Genomic DNA, 23,140 nt, shown 5'->3' with positions numbered 1-23,140 from the left:
TCTGCGCCGGCGCCGCCGCCGCCCCGCCCCGCGCCTTCCGCCCCGCAGCGGAAGCGGAAGGAGAGGCGGCGGCGGAAGCGGCGGGTTGAGGCCGATGCCGATGGTGGGGCTGGGGCTGCCGCCGGGCGGCCGCGCAGGGATGGAGCTGGGAGGTGGCCGGAGCCGGTAAGCGCTGGGCTGAGCAGGGCCGGCTCCTTCCCCTCGGCCGCTCTCCCCGCCTCTGCCAGGCCGCGCCGCGTTCCCCCCACCGAGGGCTGTGTGGCGGCCGCGGCCGTATCCTTCCCGCCGCGGCGGCTGGCGCTCGGCTCGCCCTCAGCCTCGTGCCCCCGCGGCAACGGCTGCTCGGACCCCGCTACCGGCCCCTCGCCCGCCCTGCTCCGCCTGCGGCCTCTCCGCGCCTTCCCGCGGTGCCGCCTTGTCGCCTGTTGCCGGGGCAGAGCCCGCCCTCCCCTCGGTGCCCGGTCTTGTCTTCTGAGGCAAACCCTTTCTCGACCTCCCTCTCCACGCAGCTCCTTGAGCCTGAGCTTTAGCTAGGCAAGACCGAGGGGAACTTGAAATGGCAGTTTAAGCATAAATAGCGACTGTGTCGCTGGGGTTCCTCGTGTTCGGGAGCGGCTCATCGTGTCTGCCTTTCCGTTGAACGGAGATGCTGAGAGACTCTGAATTCACGGGTTGTTAAAGTACTTGCAAGATGCTGTGGTGGGAGGCGTACACAAAGAAAGCAGTTATCTGGCAAACATATGTGGTTTCTTTATTTTAAAGCCTGGTAAAAGGCATTATAAGAATAAATAGAAAAAAAGTACAATATAGTGGCCCACCTTAATACAGCAGGAGGCAGTGAATCACAGTGTAACAGAATAAATTAAAATGTGGAGCCTTTAGCGCTCATGAGAATTGAGAATTGGGCAACCACTTTCTTCTCATGTTTAACCCAAGGTGGTTTTTCTGCTTCATTCGTTAGTTAGGAGACTGGAAGTGCTAATTGTCCTAATAGTTGGAATTTTCCTTTCATATTTACAACTGCGCAGGGGAAGAGTTTCATCTTTCTTCCAAAAAAATGAGAATTGAATGTAAACGTGTTGTGTGGGAACGTCACTTGTCTTCCTTTCAACCTGTTCAAAGAAGTGATTTTTTTTTTTAAAAGAGACTATGTTGTATTAAATAAAAAAAAAGACCATACTAACTTGTCTAATAAATCAGATCTGCGTGGGAAATGTGCTTAGCTACAACAGCAACAAATATGGCATAAATAATGCTACTACAGTGTTCTCCCTTTTCAGTTGAGAGGGTGAAGAAACTGATGTTTTTCTCTACAAATGCTACTGATTTTGTAGGTGTGATATGTTTTTGCCTTAGAATCTACTTCTTGTGGAAGTTGTCTAAATTGCTTTTTTCTGTGGTTACGGGGTTCAGTTTATTGGCAGTGCCATTAGCACATTTTTGCGGAAGCTCTTTGTCGTAAGCAAAACTTCATTAAAATTCATATTTCCTATGTATATTGCTGTATTTCTACTGGTGAGCAATACTGTGACTCATCTTTAGTCAGAAAAATGTCATTAAAGCTCACATTGCAGGTGTAAACTGAGCTAAAACATTGTAAAAATGTTCTTCATATTCTAAATTCATTTTGCAATTGAATGTTTAAAATTCATCTTAGCATTTTATTTCGTTGTAGGTAATTTAAGTGACTTTCTAGCATGGACACTGTTGCTAGCCATAGTTGTCATCTTCTCCAGCAGCTACATGAACAGCGCATTCAGGGTCTTCTCTGTGACTGCATGCTGGTGGTAAAAGGTGTCTGCTTCAAAGCACACAAAAATGTATTAGCTGCTTTCAGTCAATATTTCAGGTATGTGATAGAAAATTCTTCTATTAAAAAAGTGAACTAAATGCTGTTGGTTGAGGTTTTCTCTGAGAAGGGTATTTTTTCTGGTAGTTGCAGACTAAGCAACTGTTGGAGTGTAAGGGGAAAAGTTAAATTGTTCATCCAGAGATAAATCTGTATCAAGTATTTAATCTAATTAAAAACTGTGGCCATCCTAATTTATTTTCTAGATATACATAGCTAACTACTACACTGTTTGAGTTTGGCATTTTCTTGATCCTTACTTGCTTACAGTGCCTCATATAATGGATTCTGGCGTGGACCTGCATTCAGTATTTCGATATGAAAAGATAACTGTTTACAAGGAGCATAGTAGAGTACATGAACAGAGCCAGATAAGGGATATAATTGATGAAACAATTCACATTATCCATTTCCGGATAATGTGAATTGTTTCATCAATTATATATTCAAAATAAAACTTGACTATATAGGTTATTATTGAATCTCTATTTAGAACAGATTCTGAGAGACATCTGTGTTGTATACAGGTGGCCCGTGAAGCCACACCACTGTTTTTTTTTCCCCTCTGTATAGCCCTCATTGATCCTCCAAATTTTGGGGGATGCTGGATCTCCCAACTTAGTGTTTTACGTTAGTTATGAGTAAGCTGTTAGATCTGGCAGTTTTCAGACCCGGTTTCTTGAAACATCTCTAAAGCTTGACTACCAATTCTTATGTTAGAAAATTATGTTATGACCAGGGAAAAAAGACGAGAGGTTTTTTTTTCCTTTTTCTCTTCTAGTGTTGTAATCCTGATGATGAAGTGAAATTATGCTCAAAGACTGAATTTTTAAAGTAGTTAAAAAGAACTAAGCGTTCAACTCTTATTAGAATTCAATAGCATATAAGTGGCTAATTAATTTAGACTCTCAACCCAGATCTGTTCATTATAGTTCTGGTTTTAATTTAGATAGTATGGGCTGGATTTATGAAACTGGATTTGGGCACTGGCTTCCGAGTAGCATGTAAGTATGAGGATAGGGCAACTTAAGTATGAGGATGCATCTGAAACTGCATTTCTAAAGTTTAAGCCTGGACTCTCATTTGCTTAGGATTCAGAGCTCATTGATATTATGCCCACCTTTAAACAAAACCTAATTTGAGAGTTATCCCACAGAGAGGAATCATCAAGTTCAGGGCGTTTCCTAGTGTAGGAAAATAGCTACATAGGAGTGACCTGACCCCATTTATGTTTCATTGTTTACTGTGAGAGTATCAGGTTAGAGACTGGGGGTTTTAATGGAAGGGTGTGAAGTTCTTGACTAAGGCAGAGTACGAACCCACTTAATCTAGGACTGGTTATGCATGTGAAGAACTACAGCTCTGATGCTAAGAATACTTTACATCAAATAGTAAGAAGTCTTGTGAACTCAGACGCTTTAAGGATTCAGTGACAATTCAGTGGGTATTGGACTGCTGTTTTAGGCTCATGTACCTGTACTCTTCATTATTCTTTTACGCTGTTCTCATACAGTACCAGTAAAAAAAATACTTTTTTTTGGATATGAGAGAATATATTGAAAATAATGCCATCCTCTTGTTTGCTATTACCATCCGCTCATCTACTTGCGGAGAAAGAACTAATAATAAGAACTTTAATAAGTTTGATGGACAAGTTCAGTTGCCAGAAGAGAATAGTTTAGCTGACTGAGGTCTATCTTCTCCCTTTTACTAGAAAATTTCTCATGTCCTGTTTTATTTGCCATGATGGAAGGAGAAACACCATTCTGAGTCAGCCAACTTTTGCAAGTAGTCCATAAATACACCACTGCACCTAATATGTAAAGAACATCGGATAGGAAACCACAAGTGTAGGGTGTGATTTCAAAACATTAAAAAATAAAAAATTTAAGTTATATAAAGGACCATTTGCTTGGTATTAGTCCACTAGCACAGGACCAATATATAAGGCAAGTAATTGAGCAGTTTTGAGACGTTCATCTGCAAAAACACAGCAATCTAGATAAGACCATATAGTGTAAATTGTTGTTTCATACCAGGCAGTCTGTTTGAGATGTATGTGTATTTTTTTTATAAAAGTGTTTGTGAATTATTTGTGTTTGTGTTTGAATATTTGCCTTATTTTATCAGGACCCTTTTCCAGAATTCTTCAGGGCAGAAGAATGATGTCTTTCACTTGGACATTAAAAATGTAGGTGGGATAGGCCAGATCTTGGACTTCATGTACACCTCTCACCTGGATCTTAGCCAGGACAATGTACAAGCTATGTTGGATATTGCACAGTGTCTCCAAGTGCAAAATGTGCTGAACATTTGCCACACCTTTTTAAAATCTTCTACAGCTGTAGAGCAAACAGCCAGCATGCCTTGTAATAGTGTATTTTCACTGCAGAATACTTTGACTGCAGATACTAGCTGTGCCAATGACAGTTATGGAACAAACCTATTGCATGAATGCTCATCTGACACACAAGCTAATAAAGTCTTGGCTGACCACCATTCTCATGCATCGCAGTCTGTTAATCTTCATGCACCCTCAGGTGATGTACAGAAACAGCCACAAGACTCCTTAGACGGCAACTGCACAGAACTTCCATTTAAACAACCAAATTACTATTATAAACTACGCAACTTTTACAGTAAACAGTTCTATAAGCAAAATGCTTGCTCTAATCATGAGAGAGTAGCAGAACAATCCTTTTCTTACAACACGTCTACAGAAATAAACACAGTAGAGAATAATTCTTGTACTGTCAATCACTCTGAGTGTATTCTGGAAACCTCTGATCATTTACCGTCAAACTTTCTGGTTCAGTCCTTGAATGAAGCTGCTCCAGACCAAGATGCAGAAAACACGCTTATGCAGCCCACCAAACAGATGCAGCTGAAAAAGGCAATACACCTCAAAAAGTTAAATTTTCTAAGATCTCAGAAATCTGCAGAGCAGCCACCTGAGCCTAAAAGAGATGACAGCAGAGTAACGGGAGTAATTGAATCTGCAAATGAAAGTACCATGGACATGACAAATGTTAGAGTTACTGAAGAAAAAGAAGGTGAAGATTTAGTGAATTCTGAGAATTTTGAACAAACTGTTGAAATTGAAAGATCTCAAGGTCCTTTGGAACGAGAAGGGCAATCACAGACTCTTCAGTCGCAGAGGCAATATACTTGTGAATTATGTGGGAAGGCTTTCAAACATCCAAGCAATTTGGAGCTCCATAAAAGGTCTCATACAGGTACAGTTATCAGTGACTTGGTCTGCAGACCAAATATTTCAATTAAAGAGGATGTCTTGATTCAGAGATACTGGTTAAGGATCTACTTTTAAAGGGTTGGGTTTGTTGGTTTTTTTTTAATGAATAATCATACAGGAAAAAAGACTGTAAGACTGAGTTTAGCTGAGAGTTTTAGTTGTATTAAAGATTTCTCCTTCATATTTGTTTTTTTAGGGTTCTTTTTCAAAGAACGTTGTGTTATATTTCAATGAAAATTTTATTTTTGTCTTGCATTTCGAAGAGGTCAGTGTGTCAGATGGCCCACAAGTCTGAGTCAGATAATAATGAAAAGTGTAAATGGATAGAATACGATACTACAAGTGTTCTAGACAACCCCAGTTCTCTGATCATGTATTCATTGTAAGATACAAGTGATTAGGGCTTGGTGGTCATTTCTTTTTAACCTGTAGAAATACGCTCTATAATTAATCTATACTTTTTTCCTAGTGTGAATAACTTTCATTGCGTTTACCTAGAAAGTAATGCTCTTGCAGACAAGTAGGCTGCAGAATGAATGAGAATTTTGAATTACTTTGTTTTAAAAACTCACAGGTAATATTATTTTTAAACCTAGCATAGATTTACTTCTAAGTATCTTTTTATTCTAGTGAAAAACAAGACCCAGTCTAACTTTGAATTAACTAATTTGTCTGTTCAATTTAACCAGCATGTTCTATTATATTTCTGCAACTTTAGATACGTTTTTTAAAATGGTTTTTAAGAACTACCTTAGCTAGTCAAGTAACACCATTGATTTCAAGTCCTTGAGATCGCATTATTCCTGATTAAGCTGTTGAGTATTTTTTGCCATTCTTTTTCCCTGTATTAAATGTACAAATGCATCTCTCTCAATCTTGTCAAATAAACATCACTTTGCAAATGAGCATACATGTATCAGTACTTTGACAGTAAATATGAATCCCTCTTAGCAGACATTAATTTCTTTTGTTAACTCATCCTTAGTATTAAAAATTTATTTTTCCACATTATTAGTAGAAAAATTTTTCCAGAACCTGAAAATACAAACATTAGATTCCTGAAGTTTTCAGTTGGTATCTTTGACTACTTCTATATATTCACATTACTATTATTTTTTTTTAATTTGGTCTCCTGTGAAAGAGTTGCATATGTCTCTTACCTAGATCTTCTCTTTGCCTTGTACTTTTTTGAATCTGTTATCCGATTTGAGCTGACATCATCAGGTATATTTTAATATCTTAGAAATTTCAGGAAAATAGATGATCAAATAGAAGACAGAGCATCTAGAGAAGTCTCAACTGAGGGAGAGACTCTGAAGTCAGTAACATCTGAGTTTGTGCTAGAGAATCTATGTGAAAGAGTCCCCAACTATGAGAAACCTGTTAGAATTTGCCCCTCCTTAGGCATCTTAATCATTGGAAGGAATCTGGATTTTGTGAGTTCTGGTGCCCATAAAACTACTTGGTTTTTTAAGAGCGTGTTGCCCAAGTGATAGACTCAATTATTGTATGTTTCTGAGTCTGCTAAACCATTTAAAACATGAGGTTCAAAGTTTAGTTTACCTCTTCTAATGTACTGTAACTTAAAGGTCAGGGGAGTGGACTGGGTACTAAGCTTTACAGAAGAAGGAGACTATAGCCCCTGATACAAGTGTTTTACAAATTTTTTTTTCTTTAGACACAGCGTGGCCAGCAAATGCTTACAAGTGTAGGAAATGGGAAAAGAGGAAAAGGGTTGCAGTAGCTTTGCAAGGTTATGTATGTATGTTGCAATTCATTTCTTTGTTCTTATTTGAGGTCTGTGTATTTACACGTGCTTCCACTCCACTTAAGCTCTGGTAGGTGTCGTTTCGCATTCCACAACACTGCCTGATATGAACTAGCTTTATACATTGCCTAAGAAAAGTGATCCTAGACTTGGTTTTGTTGTTGTTTCTGTCCTTCTCTACTAGTCTGAGTATACATTGGATTCAGGAATTCCATGCGGCTTTTCATACACTATGTTCTTCCAATAGTTTTCAAAAAATTCTGGACTTGAATGCTACTTAACATGGCATTAACGTTGTTCTATAGATGTGCTAAACTGACAAAGTTTAAGAGCATAAGTAACAAATAATAAGCACATCAAAGAAGGATGGAAAAACTGAGGCAAGGATATGACTAGATATGCCTGTTTGCTTGCCTGTTATTTTTGGGTCATGTTAATTTGTTTTTAAATATCCAACTAGTGCAAAAAGAGTACTTGGAAAATTGCAGGGGGTAGCGAGTAGGATGTTAATATAGGAAGGATCTGTAGCTGAAGGTACAGGGCACATCTGTATCGTTAATATTAGGTATACTGGTAGTTAAGTAATGTAAGTGTATGCTAAAAGCCATTTCCATTCATCTGCCACTTCAGAAAGCATAGCAAATTGCTAGCTAATCAATTTTATTTAAAAGCATTCATTTTCTAGAACTGAGCAAAAGGGTTAGCAAGCATTTAAGTATTACTGTGCTTACTGAAAGTTCTCTAAATCTGGTTTAGCTGAAGAGATGAAGGAAGCAAGTTACTAAAATGGACCTTTCACAATGGCAAGCCAGTTTTTAACCCACAAATGACAGCTCTTTCAATGTAAGTGCTGTGCTGGCCTGGTTGTTGAGAAAAAGCACGAGTGAAATTCTCTGTCCCTGAACACTTGGAACTGCTAAAGAATTTACAGGTTAACATGGTTGCATTGGTGAGTTGTCTATGTGAAGGACAGGCACACTGTTCAACACAAGTCCGTGTATTGGGTTGTCTAGCTGTTTTAATTGTATTGCTAGCAGATATTTAAAGGAATCTCTAAAGAGAGCTTATTGCATTGACTTTAAGATTGATTTTTACTTCACTGAATGTTATAATCTCTTTTTTATTAGATTGACCTGTCTGAAAAAAAGGAAGCAAATATCTCTCTCTTATGCAGTCCTTACCTAACCAGGAACATCCAGTGTTTTGGTTTTTTTGAAAAATATATTTTCAGGAAACATCTCAAAAAAACCCAAAACCCAACTCTGTGGAAGGAACTCCTGGCATGATGGGAAACAACAGGAGCAGAGTTACACTGTCATGTAATTCACTGTTGATCCTCAACCTTTTCATTCTGAGCTTTGCTTGAGCAAGTTGCCAGCATTCCATGGCTTAGTGGGTCCTGCTCCTCACCTTTTTGATCTCTTCAGGAACACCACTTCTGCCCTTATGCCTTTCTCCTCTGAAGCTGACACACCACTGCTTTGATCCCATACTGTGTACTTTATCTTCATCTCTTCTTGCAGTGTTGAACAAGAAGGATGCAACAGAAGATAGAAAACACAAGGCAATCTGAGGGTTCAGAAGTAAAGTCCTCTAGATGTTTGTTTAAGCATTGTCTTAACTGTAGTTCAGTTACTGTTTTTCCCCAAATTTTCTCTATTGCTGTTGATCCAGCTGTGGTCTTTGAGAAGATTAGTGTTCTTGGATAAGGTTTAGTCATTTATTTAGTCATTTTATAGTCATATTCTATTTAGTCATAGAATGATTTAGATTAGAATGGACCTCTGGAGGTCATCTAGTCCAATCTTCTGCTCAAGGCAGGTCAAATTAGATTGGATTGTTTTGCTCATGACCTTGTGTAGTCAAATTTTGGATATCTCCAAGGACAGAGATTCCACAACCTCTCCAGGCAACCAGTTCCAGTGTTTGACCACCCTCTCATGGAGTAAAAGATTTTTTTGTTATATCTAATCGGAATTTCTCATGATTGAACTTGTGTTTGTCACCTCTTGTCCTATCACTGTGTACCTTCAAGAACAACCTGGTTGCATCTGTCTTCCCATTACATGTAGACAGCAGTAAGATTTCCTGTTTGCCTTCTCTTCCTAAGGCTCCAGATACGGTCTCACCAGTGATAGGTAGGGAAGAATCATCTTCAGCTTGCCAGCTGCACTCTTACTAATACACTCTAGGAAGCAATTAGCCTCTCTTTACCTGAGGGATGCAACAACACTGAGTAATTTAGTATTTCTGCTAGAATTCATTCTTGGAATAAGCTACTTGATATGCCTGGTGGTTTGGAGTTTTATGCAGGTGCAGAATTGTTCTCCAAAAACTAATTTGATGTTTCTTTTCAAACAAAACTTTTTTGTTTTATCTTTATCATGGGGAAAAAACCTCGAACTCTTTGTACATCAGTACAATTAAAATGAGGCTGCATGCAGCCTACAACAATAGTTTTGAGAAATTTGAGCCTCCAATTCCCTCCCTTCCTCTCTAGTTATTTCAGGGTGGATTTCTGTTCAGATAATAGTCTTTGTGTCAACAGTAACTTTTTTTTTTGGTGTAGGTAATTTCTGCAGAAATTGCTACTAGTGTTTTTTATTCTCCATTTCAATTTACCTTGATGCTTTTATGGTTGTCAGAAGCCTTCGCAGTTGCCACAGATCTGGCTCCCTGTTGGCTTAGTTTATATTTGTGTTGTCAGTACCAGAATTTTCAGTGTTTTGCAAATTTAGAGCCGTAATGAAATCAAGCCTCAGTGCTCTTTATAGTTGAGTTATTAGTTTCTTAATTTTTATCTTTAATTGAATAAAAGCTTTCTTGAAACTGCCTTAAGATTTCCATTCTTCATTAAGTAGAAAAAGTAGATTTAGGCTCAAGTTGTCAGAATAACTGCAAGATTGCTATTTGTGAAGCCACGTAACTGTGTATGTTTACTCTGTTGCTTTAAAACCTAAGCGGATTGCATTTAGTCCTTGGTCCCGAAATATGCTGAAAGAACACGACCTGTATTTGGCAGAAGGGAAGGAAAATGGAACCTCAACACCTGGATATTGTAGATGTTGCTCGTAACACTTCCAAGGATGGAGGAAGAATACTGATGTAGAGAATACTTGCTGGAAGAGAAGGCTACAAATAGCTAAGAAGTGTTCTGTAAAATCAGGAAAATTGTAATTAAAAGAGTAAATATAAATCTAGACAGATTTTGAATCAGCACCAAGATGAAACACAGTGTAAGATCTCTTTTTTTTCTTCTGGAAATATCTGCATTCAAAATCATAAGGATTTACGCTAATTCTTTTGCTTCCCTGTACCTGAGGGCCATATGATATATGTCCTTTTAAAGTACGATTAGACTCATGAAAATATAATTAGAATTAGATTAGATTAGATTAGAGTGTCATTGAATTCAGTGGTATTTAAGCATCATTATTGTTTTAAAAATTCTAGAAGATGCAGAGATTTTTATCAACAGTGTAAAAACTAGGAAACCAAGAACTACGGAGGGAAAAAAATTACCTTTATGAAATACTGTAGAGAAGAAAAAGTGATTAGAAAAAGATATTTGTCTCAAATTGACAGCTAGAGAAGTGTTGTGGTCACATTCTAGATTGAGAGACAAGTTAATTTGAAAAGCTAAAGTGGGCTGCACTAGTTTTTTACTAAAGCTGCTTGTATGTTTTTGGAGATTCAAGAATATCAGTTTTACATGTATAAATTCAGATTTTTGGAGCAAAATACTTAGGTTAATTATCAGATACTCTTATATAGGATGAGAATTTGAAGGCAAATATATATATGCTGGAAGTGAATGGCTACGTGCTGATCAGAGATGTATGGTACACATTGAACAGAGAAAACAGAATCCTTCCAAATTAGCTTCTCTGCATTCCTTATTCTTTTTATGAGTGGGCCTTTGTGTGTACAAGTGGAAAAAACAGTGCACTTCCCATAGCTTTTGTTGTTGTTGCTGTAGGGCCTTGTCGTCTAGTCTGTTCTTCCTGGAGGTATGGTATCTCTTTCATTTGGAAAGTAAGTGTTTTAAAAAATATTACAAATCACTCCCATTCATATCAAAACTCTTCTACCTACTTGATTTGAAAGATAAATTCTGTTTCTGAGCAAGTCTGCCTTACAAACTTAATGGTAAATGCTGTACTTCCCTCTTGAATTTCCCCTTAAATATATGGGTAAGTGTCCTTTTGGGGATATTTTTACTCTTACATTACATGTTTTAAAAGGAAGCGTACCAAATTAAAACATTTGTATTTTATTGCAACTATTAGAAGTTCTATGTTCTGTTTCTTCTCCTTTTAGGTGAGAAACCTTTTGAATGTAACATTTGTGGGAAACACTTCTCACAGGTGGGAATATTTTATATTACGGTACTTACACTTGAAAATGAAATGCATCTATGTGTTGATTCTAAAAATAAACTTGGTTTTAAGTCTATAGATTAAATTTTTTTTTTGTTCAAAGACAGGCTTGACTTTAGGGATAAAATATTAAAATGTCTTACTTGAAAATAACATGTTAAATGTTTTAGATTTCTTTGATACATTTTATACCTTTGATGCTGTCTGCTCTCAGTAGATGTTATGTATTTTACCTTCAATTGAATGTTTAAGTATACAGAACCACAACTATATTGGAACTACAGAGAACATTAATTCTCAGACTGTGCTTTTGCCTTATGCTTAGGGATATGTTGTGAATAGCATTTTTACAGTGTCTGAAAAAAATACAGGTTAGAATTGTATATAAAGTTGTATTCACAATACAGTTTCATCTTCCTAAATGGCATAAATTATTAAGCAGGGTTTTTTGAGTCTGTTTCCTTCTATGAAGAACAGCACAGTCTGTCTGAAGTGACAAAACTCAGCTATGATTTAAAAAAAACCTCTTGTGAAATTCCCTACTTACATACAGGGCCCAAACTTTCGCTGTCTTGATTTGCCCTCCAATACTTGATTGTTCTGGGTGCAACAATTCATTTGTATTTCTACAAATTTGGTGCCTAGTTGTCTCACGTTTCCAAAATGTCTATTTCTTTTCTATTTTCTTGGTTGGAATATGTGCCCCTAAGTACAGGAGACAATAGACAGGTACATAATTTTATACTAAGATTAAATAATAATTATTGTTGAATAACTTTGGTCTTTCTTGTGGTTTAAGGATTAGAATTACATGGTCTTTGTCTACCCACCCACTAGTGCTTGCGCTTCTCTTGCTCCAGTTTTGCAGTCCACCAGTGGGACTTCTTTGACCCATGAACCTGATGCAGTTGTGTCCTCCACTCTGTTACTAAATATGAATATAACACTGCATCCAGTGAGCAATACTGTTTCATCATGCTTACCAAGCCATTTGAGCAAAACTGGGTCTGCTTATTAGGCAAAGAAAGTACATCTTCATTCATTTTGATGGCTGAACTTATAGTTATTAGAAGAAAAAAGTGTGTATGTTGAAATTCCATTAAAAGTACTTTTGGCAAATGGGATGGTATTCTGTACCATTACTGTGGGGGGGGAAGAGGGAATAAAAAAGCTTCACGCACTCAGAATGTATGACAGGCATGACAGACTCCTCATGCAACATGCATTGTTCCTCTTTAATTAAAAACAAAAACCCCAACAAACCTGGAAATTTCTGCCGTTTAATTAAACACTCTTAAACACCTCCTCTCTCCATTACCTCACTTGCCTGAAGGTATAGGTAGATACATATTGATGGACAATACTTACATGTCCAGAATTTGAGCCATAGCATTCAGCTTGTGTGCTGCAGTTCTTTCTCTGGTCATAAAAGGGAGCTTGCACAGTTCTGAGGTACTTGCTTTTGAATCGTGCAAATAAGTAAGACTCCTCCTACCAGAAAGTCAGATGCAAGGATAATTACCATTTACTTTTTGCTTAAAAGACCATCTCTGATCTTGTTCTTGATCTTTTCAGTTTGCAGGCACAGAAATAGTAACACTTTCCTTATTTAAACCTTCATGTTCTGTGCTTTTGAGACAGTGCAGTTGTGCCTGGTAGAATGTCTGCTCCTGCTGAATGTAACTGATGTTCCTTGTGTTGGAATGTGAAACAGAAAATGAAGAAAGCAACAAAAATTGACATAGGAACTCATAGTCTGGAACAAATAACCATAAATGTCTGATTTTTCAAGAAAAAGGTTCCCTTTGTACTTCCAGGCCTTCATCTTCCCTTACTACTAGTACACAGCCTGTTGCTATGTGGTCCTTCTCTGGTTGGTGATCCAGGATATCATGTTTTACCTCCTGACTGCCTCCTTCTGCAGAGCTTCTTTTGGGGGGACCATATGCATTAGTTCCTTCACTTTAAAAGCATGCCAGTTACAAATAGACTAAGTCTAGCATATCTCTCCAGTCTCCAAATTGTGAGGAGTAGTATGCAACCAGTATCAGTAAGAGGATTCTTCTGAGCATTTACTTTTCTTTCACTGAAATGCTAGCAAAAGTCCTCTTACGCTTTTTCATTGGGATGGTATATTATGCTTTAACCAAGGTTGTGTACCACCTTAAAAGCTTAGGAAGAATACAAGTTACTGATGTTTCTACCTTTTTTTTGTCTCAGCACAGTTAATAACAAGCTTTTGCCCTCATTAGGAGGAAGTGACATAAGCTTGTAATAAAGAAATGGATCTACTTGCTATTCCCTGTAAAATGTTTTTATTCTGGCTAAAAATGCCTGTATGGGACTATTTCAGAATAATTGTTGCACTTCAAATTCACCCTCTGTCTTTATCCAGAATAACTTTCAAATGCCTATGATATGGTTTGTTTTGTGACGTGGATAGAGGTAAAGGTTCTGTCTTTTGTATGTTTCTCTCAAATGCACCTCTGCATAAAATCCCTTGTCTCTGCAAAGCACAAATTGCTCCATGGAGAAGTCAGTTTAGCCTTCTCCTTCCTCAGAAATAGGTGCCTAATGCCTCTCTTTGAATGGATTTCAGTATTACAAAGTTTGGCCTGAGAGAACAGTGGTTCAGTCATACTGTTGTCTGAGAAACTTTACAGGGGTTAAAGAAAGCGCGCTCAGGGTTCAAATGGTGATCCATTTAATATTGTCCTCTGTGTCTGTTTGTGTGTGTCTGCAGTACTTTAGTTCTGGTACATTATAAGCTCTTATTACAGCGACTGATCATCACAGGTAATTTATTACCTAAAGGAGTCAGAAGAAATTACTGGAGGGTCATATTTTTGTTGTCTTACTGTGACTAAGGAGGACCTGATACTCTTTGCGTCCCCAATTTTCTTTCCTGATTGAAAGGACCTGATGTTCCTTTTGTGTACTTAGATAAAACCAGGCAGTTATCCATAAAAGAGAACGGAAGGGTTAAAAACTGACTGTGGAAGCGTGCACAATTTATGGAACATCTGCAGCTCTTCTATCCAGACTAGCTGTATCTTGTGCTTTGAGAACTGGTGTCTCAGTGGATCAGCCATTCAGAAGCACCAGTGGCTTTAAAAAAAAAAAAAAAAAAAAAGTTGGAATGAGTAAGATGGTTTTGTCTAGTCATTATCTGGTTTGCCTGCTAGACCAGCATGATTTTTACAGGATCGGGAGAGGAAAGATATGTAATAAAAATTAGTTTCCAGTAATCCCATTTGTTCATTTCTGTACTTCCTGTTCTGTTTTGTTTTGATATGAGTAAATACAGGTTCGGAGCACTTGGCTTTGAGTATTTTATGGTTTGAAAAATGTTTACCCTATTCTTTTTACCCTCCTGGTAGGTGAATTCAGACATCCTGATGTAACAATATTTTATTTGTAGGACAGGGAAAATGAGACTAACATGAGCCATATTACTAGTGAGTTTTCTTCTTCACTGCAGTCTAGATAGTGTAATTTTCATTTATAATTGGATCTGTTTTCAACTATAGGTCTTTCTTTTTCCTTAGCATTTGATTCCAGGCTTCTTTTTTTTTTTTTTTTTTTTCTTCTGTTCTTGTCAATGTATAATTGCATACGTAAGCAATTTGATCTTGAAGTACATGGTAGTCTACCTTTACTAGGTAAGAATGCTTGAGTTCTTACATGCTTTGTCGTCTTCACTGCCTTAGAATTAGGAATAAAAAGCCAGTCTCATAGTTCCCATCATTGTCTTTTTACCTGTATACTACAACAGGCTAGCTGAATTTAGATGTTTAAATTACTGTCCCTTCAGGCAGGTAATCTCCAGACACATTTACGTCGACATTCTGGTGAAAAGCCATACATTTGTGAAATCTGTGGGAAAAGGTGAGTAGAATTGTTCATCTTCGTAAAGTTAACATGATAAAACTTGTTCATGTTTCCTTTAATCTTCATGATAAACTAAGGGCCAAAAGCTAAGGCAGGATGCTGCTCAATTTTGTTTAAAAGACATGAGGTTTAAATGCATACTGATGGGATTAAAATAAATGTCTGCAAGTGTCTTGTTGCAAGTCTCAATAATAAGATAAACATGTCACCACATATATAGTCTGTGGTCTTAATTTTTTTGTATATTGGTATCTTTAGTTAAGAATACAGTGTTGTGTGTATTTTGAACAGTGGGAGTCACAATAAATCGTGGTTTTGTACCTTTCCCTCATTTTTTTTTCATTATTTGGTCATATAATTTTTGTTACATTTTATGGAAATTATGACGTATAGGAAATTTGACGAATTTAAGCAAAGCATTAAATATTTCTACCTTCTGCTAACAGGTGACAGAAAAAACATTAATTTAGGAGTAGCATTTGTACTTAAACTAAGTTAAATGCAGAATAAATTAGTAACATTATAGGTGAAAAGGGCTTTTTTTGTTTTTTGTCTAGCATAAATTTAATTGGACATTGCCAGCTTCAAAATGTTTTTCTTAAATGCATCCATTTATCTGTGTTTTAGATTTTAATCTTTGTTCAGAACACCAGGCACTCATTATAGTTGATTTCCACATGATGCTCAGTTTAGAAGAATAAGGGGCTTATAAAGACAGTAATTGGGTTTCCGTATTCTGTTACAGATTTGCTGCTTCCGGTGATGTTCAGCGTCATATTATTATTCATTCTGGAGAAAAGCCTCATCTGTGTGATATCTGTGGCAGAGGTATGTAAGAACCAAAGTTTCTGCCTCTGAGGTTTTTTGATTGAAATGTGAGGAGTCATTTTAATCTCAGTGTCTGTCATATTTTTCTAGGATTCAGTAACTTCAGTAATTTAAAGGAGCACAAAAAAACCCATACAGCAGATAAAGTATTCACCTGTGATGAATGTGGGAAGTCATTCAACATGCAACGAAAATTAGTAAAGCACAGAATTAGGCATACTGGAGAGAGACCATACAGCTGTTCAGCATGTGGTAAGATTTACTGTGCATAGCTTGGTTGTGTCTTTGCTTTTTAAATGATAAGTGAAAGTTCCTATGTCAGTAGAGTAACAATTAACCAAAATTATTTTAAATTGAAATACCACGTTGTGAAAGTTTTTCACAAAATCTTCTGTCTTGCATACTTCATAGTCTTTCATTTGGTGTATTAAACTCCTTTAGCTGTTGTAAATAAGTTCAAAAGTGAATTTCAGTTGAAGAATAGAGAAAGGAAGTAAGAGGAATCAACACTGGATGTGTACATGTCTGCTAGAGAAGTGCTGATACTAGCTGCTTCAAAAATTGATTTATTTTCACTATAGTCCCTTCTGATGGAAAGCTAGGTTTGGCATTACTTGGCTATCGATGGAATTTTTTTTTTCTTTTTTTTTTTTCCCCAATTGAACACTGTTTGGATTTAACTGCGTTCAACCACAGAGTTGATAATAACCTTTTGCTACTTTGCTTCAACCTCTGGAATAAAATCAAAACTTGATCAATGCTTCATACCAGAAAACACCCGTTTTCAAAATCTGCTAGGTAGGTCATACTTCCAGGTGGTCTGAAAATTGCTTTTTGATCAATGATTCATCCTTGTATAACATAGTTCTCAGAAATTGCATTGTCTATCCTTATCTCATATGTTACTTAGCATCCTGCATGCTACTTACTTTTCTGCCCCTAAGTGCTATTCTGGTATAATTTTATTCATGTTCTGAGGATTCAGCTTTGGAGGAGGGTAGCTCCATATGATAATGTCCAACTGCAGTACGTTTTATTTATAATGTCTTGAGGCACAAGAAAAGCTAAAATTATCAGGAGGTCTTGCATGAGAGGGAGGAAATATACACATGCAGGATATGAAAGTATAAACAAACAGTTGTGTTGCTGTCATTAAAATAGGCTTATTTTCATCTTGTCTTGTAGTGGTCTTTTGATTATTTTTCATTTTAGCCAGGTCATCTTGTACTGAAAAGGCAAAATTGTGCAAAGAGGATCTGATCAATTGATAAGAAATCATTCACATTATGCAAAAAATCCACATGTATTACTCCAGTAATTTGTAATCTTGCTGTTACTGTTTAATGACTTTTCTGAAGAGAAATCTGAGCAGTAGAATGAAAAGTATGATGCCAGAGATTGAGACTGCAGTTTTACTGGGCTTTCAGATAACACAGTTCATTTTAGTTGGTATCTGTCCACACAAAATAAAATAATCTTTAACTTAGGTAAAATGAGATAAAATCACAAATAGGTCCCAGCTTATTTCTACTATCCTAAAGAATGTGATGTGTCTGAATCATGTAGCAATTGTGGAAATTAATGCTCTCTTGTTCTGCTTGTTCTTCTGCACTTTGCCTTGGTTCAGCCTCAGACACTTTTTTCTTTGCAGTGTGGCAATTGAGCTTATTTGAGCCTGTGGTTCTGAAAATAGGCACAGTTGAATATTTTATTGTATTCTAATATTTACAGCAATAAAAAATTACAGTTTTGACACATTCTCTGGCTAGAATATAAAAAATGGACTGCTGTGTTACGTTAGCTCAAAGTTAACAAAAAAAGCTAACTTTGTCAGCACTTTAAGAATAGTTCCTTGGTAATGAACAAACCATTACTTTCTATGATGCAGTTCTCACTGGAAGAATATATTTAGAAGCTTAACAGCACACTGTTTTTCCAGACAGACAAATTAAATTGATTATTTTTATTTTTTTTTCCTCCACGAAGATTGATACAAACTGCGAGCGCTCACAGCTTTCAAACACTAATGGATATTCCCATCTCTGGAGACAAAAACTAAAGCACTGGGAAACACAAGTTAGAAAATCAGATCAAGAAGAAGAAACAAGTCATTGAATTGTAAAAATAGATGGAACTTGTTTGAACCTGTTCTAGATAAACAAAGTACCACGATTGGGACATACCATACCTTATCACTTGATATTTTCTCTAATTAAAACATGTTTATGCACTTGTGTTAGGAACAAAATCTTAATATATCACTTCTGTCTTCTAGGGAAATGTTTTGCAGGCTCTGGTGACTTGCGTAGACATGTGAGGACTCATACAGGTGAAAAACCCTATACCTGTGAAACTTGTAACAAATGCTTCACTCGCTCTGCTGTTCTACGGCGGCACAAGAAAATGCATTGTAAAGCCACTGATGAAGGTCCAAATGCACTAGATGAATTTACTCAAGGGATTGAAACTTCTGATCTTGACAAATCTCAGAGTTCTGACTCTTTTGGCCAAGAAATGTCTGTTACATTGTTACCAGTGTCCGTTAAATTTCCCATTCGTCCAACTGCAAATTCAACTGAATTTGATAGTTCTGCAGATTCTTACTGTAAGTTGCGATCAATGATTCAACACCATGACGCAGCAAACCAACAGAAACTGAATGTGGATTCTGCTAAACTCCCAAAAGCTCAGACACAACAAACTCCACCACCACCACCACCATATGCTTACGGAGATGTAGATGTATCTTCTGCAGAAGAACCCTTACAATCTGATAATATTCCCATGATTCGTTCCTCTATGGTTAGCTTGGACAGTCATTGTAATGATCCACTGGGCAGTCGAACATCATCTGCTGCGTACAAGAATAATGAAGGACCGTTCTTCTCCAGCATGACCCTCTGGGGTTTAGCTATGAAGACCTTGCAGAATGAAAGCGAATTGGAACAATGAGGGCTCAGGTGACTGTATCAAAACTTCTTAGAGGCATTTCATGCTAAAGTGATTGCGATTGCACTGCAGCATGGAGAGATCAGAGCTAGTTTTTAAGCCAGCTAGCTTGGATACTGGTAGAAATCAAGATACGTGTGCCCAGAACCCAGAGTAGGCTGCCTTTACACTGCTTCTCAGCAAAGTTCAAATCTAGTTTCGAGGACCTTTGTTGTTCTGTGACTGCACTGTGTAGCTCATGTGTTGCCAGGATTTACTAAAATTTACCATTTACTAAATTTACCATTTGACTTGGTATTTTTTACCTGATAATGGAGGAAAGGATGGCCCAATGTCTAATTTCATGATATGGGTGCAATTCAAGTATGGGTCATCAGAGCTGTGTAAGGGTGTAGATATGAAAAGAGGAAAATACTTAACAAATCCCTAGTGAACCTGAGTTTCAGTAGTGGCTTTCTTACCAGTAGGATCATTGGTTTACATGACTTGAGTATTGTGATATTAAATTTAAATGTTAAATACTGGACAATATTTGTGATAGTGCAAAATAACTGTATATCTAGAAACTTTATTTTTTTACAATAAAAGCTTTTTTTAGTATTTTATAATCTATTTTGCACAGCAGATTATTTGTACAATGAAGACCAAGATCAGGAAATGCGAATAAAGGGAAGTTGTTTTACATTGTATCTTAATTGCTCAGTGTTTCATCTTTTTATGAAAGATTTTCAATACCTGGAATAGATGGAATTATGTTATCTTTACAGTGCTAATGGGGATACCACCACAAGAAGAGCTGCACTATAAAGTAAGTGCAAGCAATACACCAGTAGATTGTCTTGCATTTCAGTGAATTAGTGTAAAACATTGGCTAATTAATGGAATGAACAGACTCTTACAGGGTAGAAACTTTGCTCAGAGGCCTTTTTCTGCTGTGGTGCTTTGAATGGTTGTATTCATTTTCAGTATAGACCTGTTGCTGCAATTCAAGCTGCTTGCTACAGTCACGAGTTTTACTGGCCTAGCTTTTTCCAACCCATCAAAAAGTTTTAGCCGTGTGTTGTCAAGCTTTATGCTAAAGCATTCCTTAGATACTGTAGTTTCTGAAATGAAAATATCCTTGTACTAACCTTTTTTCTGAAGTTCATTCACAGGCTGGAAAGTCTGTTTGAAGTACATCTTATTTCCTATAAGGAGTCTCAATGTTCACTACTAGCAAGACAGCTGTGAGTACTGGTATCTCTAGTATTATATGGTAAGACTGCAAGACTTCAGAGTTGCACTGGCATGAAAAATAGTCCAACATTTATTTGGGACTACAAAATCATACAAAAACCCCAAACATCTGGTTATATAAAAAGTTAGGTTGTGAAAAGAAGCAGTTTTTAGGCTGAGAAACAGATTTCGGTGTTTTGCAACAGCTAACAAGATCTGGTATCACCGCTATTTTAATAACACTGCAGTTCCTCTGCTGAAAAAATCGTGTTTGTGTAAAAATAATAGCTGGAACTGTCTAGTAATTTATATGTAATGTCACATTTTCCTGGTATTAGAAAATACATTGTCACTTGCATCCCACTAAAGCACAAAAATTCAAATCTATTATAATTGGCTAGTTCTTGGTAGAACAAGAATTAGTTTTGCTACAACAGGAATGTAGACCACAGGTGACTTACAGTCCACTGCTTGCATTCTGTGGAAGTTCAGAGCCTGGAAAATACAGTATTTTTCATATTTTTAAAATGCTCACTGCTTTTTTTCCCCCCAGGAATTCAAAACTAGCTGTTCAGTTTCTTGTTGTGTTAACACCACCCATTGCAATTTGTGGCTTCCCTTCCTTTACTTGGGCCCTGTACCTCGCTGTTTTTAACTGCTTTCAACCTGCATTGAAATGAGAAAGATAATATTGCTGGCCAGAGCATAGGACTCCTTGAAATAAAAGGGGCAGAACATTAGACTGTGTATATAAGTCTTGAAAGATAAAAATTTCTCTCAATTGTCATTTAATGATATGAAAAACTTTTTTTCACTACCTTAACAGAGCAGTTTAAAAAGAATCCAGATGCACTGGAGAGCAAATTGCAAATTTTTTATACCTTCCTTTTCTTGTAGTGCACATATACTAGGAAACTCTGAAACATCTATATTTTTCCAGTCAGTGAATTCAAAACAAAGAAGCTTTTGCAATGCCTAATTTTAAAAATAGCATGTAGGCTAGCAGAACACAGTCCCACATAGGATTAAGCAGGGAACACTTTGTATGTTTGAATGCTTAGCTCTTCTCTCATTCATTTTGTTTTACATTATTTGCTGGTGAACACTGCAGATCTTTGTGGAAATCATCCACATGCTATTCAGCAATCCATGTATTATGGTTCTGTCCCTGACCATGTGTGCTCACACTCTGCTTTCCTTGCATTAGTGCCTAAGGCAAAATGTGGGTATCTGCCAGTCACTAGCTCTGTAGCTTTCCCCTTGTCAGAAACTATTTTAAGATTTACTTATCCCAAGAGAAAATAGAAATTTGATTCTGTTCCCATGAGGATTCTGTTGCTTGGAAAGGACAAATCTGCAATTTGTGAACCTCCTAACTTCTTAGTTGCCTCTGGTTCTGCAATGGTTTTGCTTTCTCTGTTCTATTTTGGTGGAGTCAGTACAGGATAGGTTTAAAACAGACCATGTTGCAACCTTTGTGCTCTTCTAACAGAGTATTGGAGGTCTGTACACTTTGTTTTGGAGGAATGAGTTATTGCTGAAGACTGTCTTAATGTGAAAATGGCATCTTGAGATGCTTCTAAGCGTATAGATTAGATTGCTAGGTATCAAGTGCTTTGTGCCGAGAAGACAGTCATGTTGCACAAAGGATAATTTCTCTTGCTTGGCAGTATTTCTTTCTGTGAGAGTGTTTCACACCAAAAACATGAAGGTTCTCAAACCTGCTACCAGATTGTGAATACTGTTTGCAGTTTGGGGAGTTTGATAAAACACCACGTTGCAATGTGGCATCTTTGAGAAGGAAGTAGAGAAAACACTGGTAGGAGAAAGCAGTCCGTCTGAGTTTGTGCAACTGGAACCAGAAAAAGCAAGAGTCGCAGCACTGGGAAGGAGCACTAAGAACTGTTATTTCTAGCTGGCTTGAAGGAAAAGCAAGAGAGAAAATGCAAAAGATTAGTAGATAGATGGAGTCAGATGGAAGAGAATGAATTTTTATGTATGGATTAAGAAGCCCCATCCTTGCAGCCACTTTGCAGTGAGAATATCACTGCCTGACTGCAAGAAAATGTATTTTGCTTTTGTGTTTCCAAAATCAAATACTGTATGTCATGTCAATTTAGTATTGTCTAGTGCTTTTCTCAGTAAGACCTCTGTAGAAAATTGCCTTGAAAGAGGATCTTTTTCTGTATCCTAAGAATTTCCTATGCCAACCCGTAGGTCCATAAGGAAGAGGATGTCTGAGTGGGAATAGCAAACGTGGTCTAATAGTCCTAATGCTGCCATAAAGCTGGCACAGTTGGAAAACAGCAGCTACCCCGTGACTTTGAAGAACAGGTGGAAACCATGACATAACCATTGAGCCAATAGTATTTCACAAGCAGCAGACACCCAGCCATAGCTATTGCTCATAAATATCCATAGCCAACGTGCTGAGGGGGTATGAATAAGCATTGGTCAATTGGCTAGTAACAGGCACTGCTGAAGTGCCATTATAATCGATGTAAATGGCATGCTATTTAAAAAAAAATGTTAACCAACCTGGCATAGTAAAATCGAAGGACTGCTAATTGTTATTTCTTAGAATAGCTATCCTGCAGTTCAGAGCTGCTGTTCAGTTCATCTTGCAAACTTGAATCACTTTTGTTTCCAGAAGATGCTTAGTTTGGGTTTGTTCAGCACAGAGATATCTCTGTCATTTGACTCCTGCACAATATAAAAAAATTAAATTATAGTAGTGTTTAAACTTTTGAAGGCATTACTGTGTTTTTTGGATAAGTGCATTAAACCTATACAAAATTTAACCTGCCATTTTTATGTGGGTATGTTTTCTGTGTGTACATAGGAAAATGATACATCATACAATTAAGTCTAAGTTCAAATATCTCCCCCTCCAAAAAAAAATCCTCTGCTTATCTTGAGACTTACGATCTAGTTTAGTTAGAACTGAAAATAAAAGTTGTTTAAGGAAGAACTTCACTAGGAAAGGACTACTTACCACTTGTTTATTA

General features: G+C 37.2%; 1 protein-coding gene across 2 annotated transcripts; it reads left to right on the top strand.

Moving 5' to 3' along the window:
- The first annotated feature begins 93 nt into the window (after positions 1–93).
- On the top strand, positions 94–19,604 carry ZBTB49 (zinc finger and BTB domain containing 49). 2 transcript variants are annotated; one of them, XM_076335936.1, is made up of 8 exons: positions 94–165; positions 1,737–1,849; positions 3,980–5,085; positions 11,191–11,237; positions 15,064–15,137; positions 15,886–15,968; positions 16,059–16,220; positions 18,244–19,604. In XM_076335936.1, the coding sequence occupies exons 2-8, from the start codon at positions 1,779–1,781 to the stop codon at positions 18,918–18,920; spliced, it is 2,220 nt and encodes a 739-aa protein (XP_076192051.1). In that variant the 5' UTR covers positions 94–165; positions 1,737–1,778; the 3' UTR covers positions 18,921–19,604. The 2 variants fall into 2 exon arrangements, with proteins under 2 accessions (XP_076192051.1, XP_076192050.1); XM_076335935.1 differs by having other exon boundaries at positions 1,676–1,849.
- The last annotated feature ends 3,536 nt before the right edge of the window (positions 19,605–23,140 follow it).

The sequence above is a fragment of the Aptenodytes patagonicus genome, chromosome 4 (assembly GCF_965638725.1).
Source record: "Aptenodytes patagonicus chromosome 4, bAptPat1.pri.cur, whole genome shotgun sequence".
Taxonomy (NCBI): domain Eukaryota; kingdom Metazoa; phylum Chordata; class Aves; order Sphenisciformes; family Spheniscidae; genus Aptenodytes; species Aptenodytes patagonicus.
The sequence above is the reverse complement of the archived record's forward strand: the minus strand, read 5'-3'. Positions and strand labels throughout refer to the sequence as shown.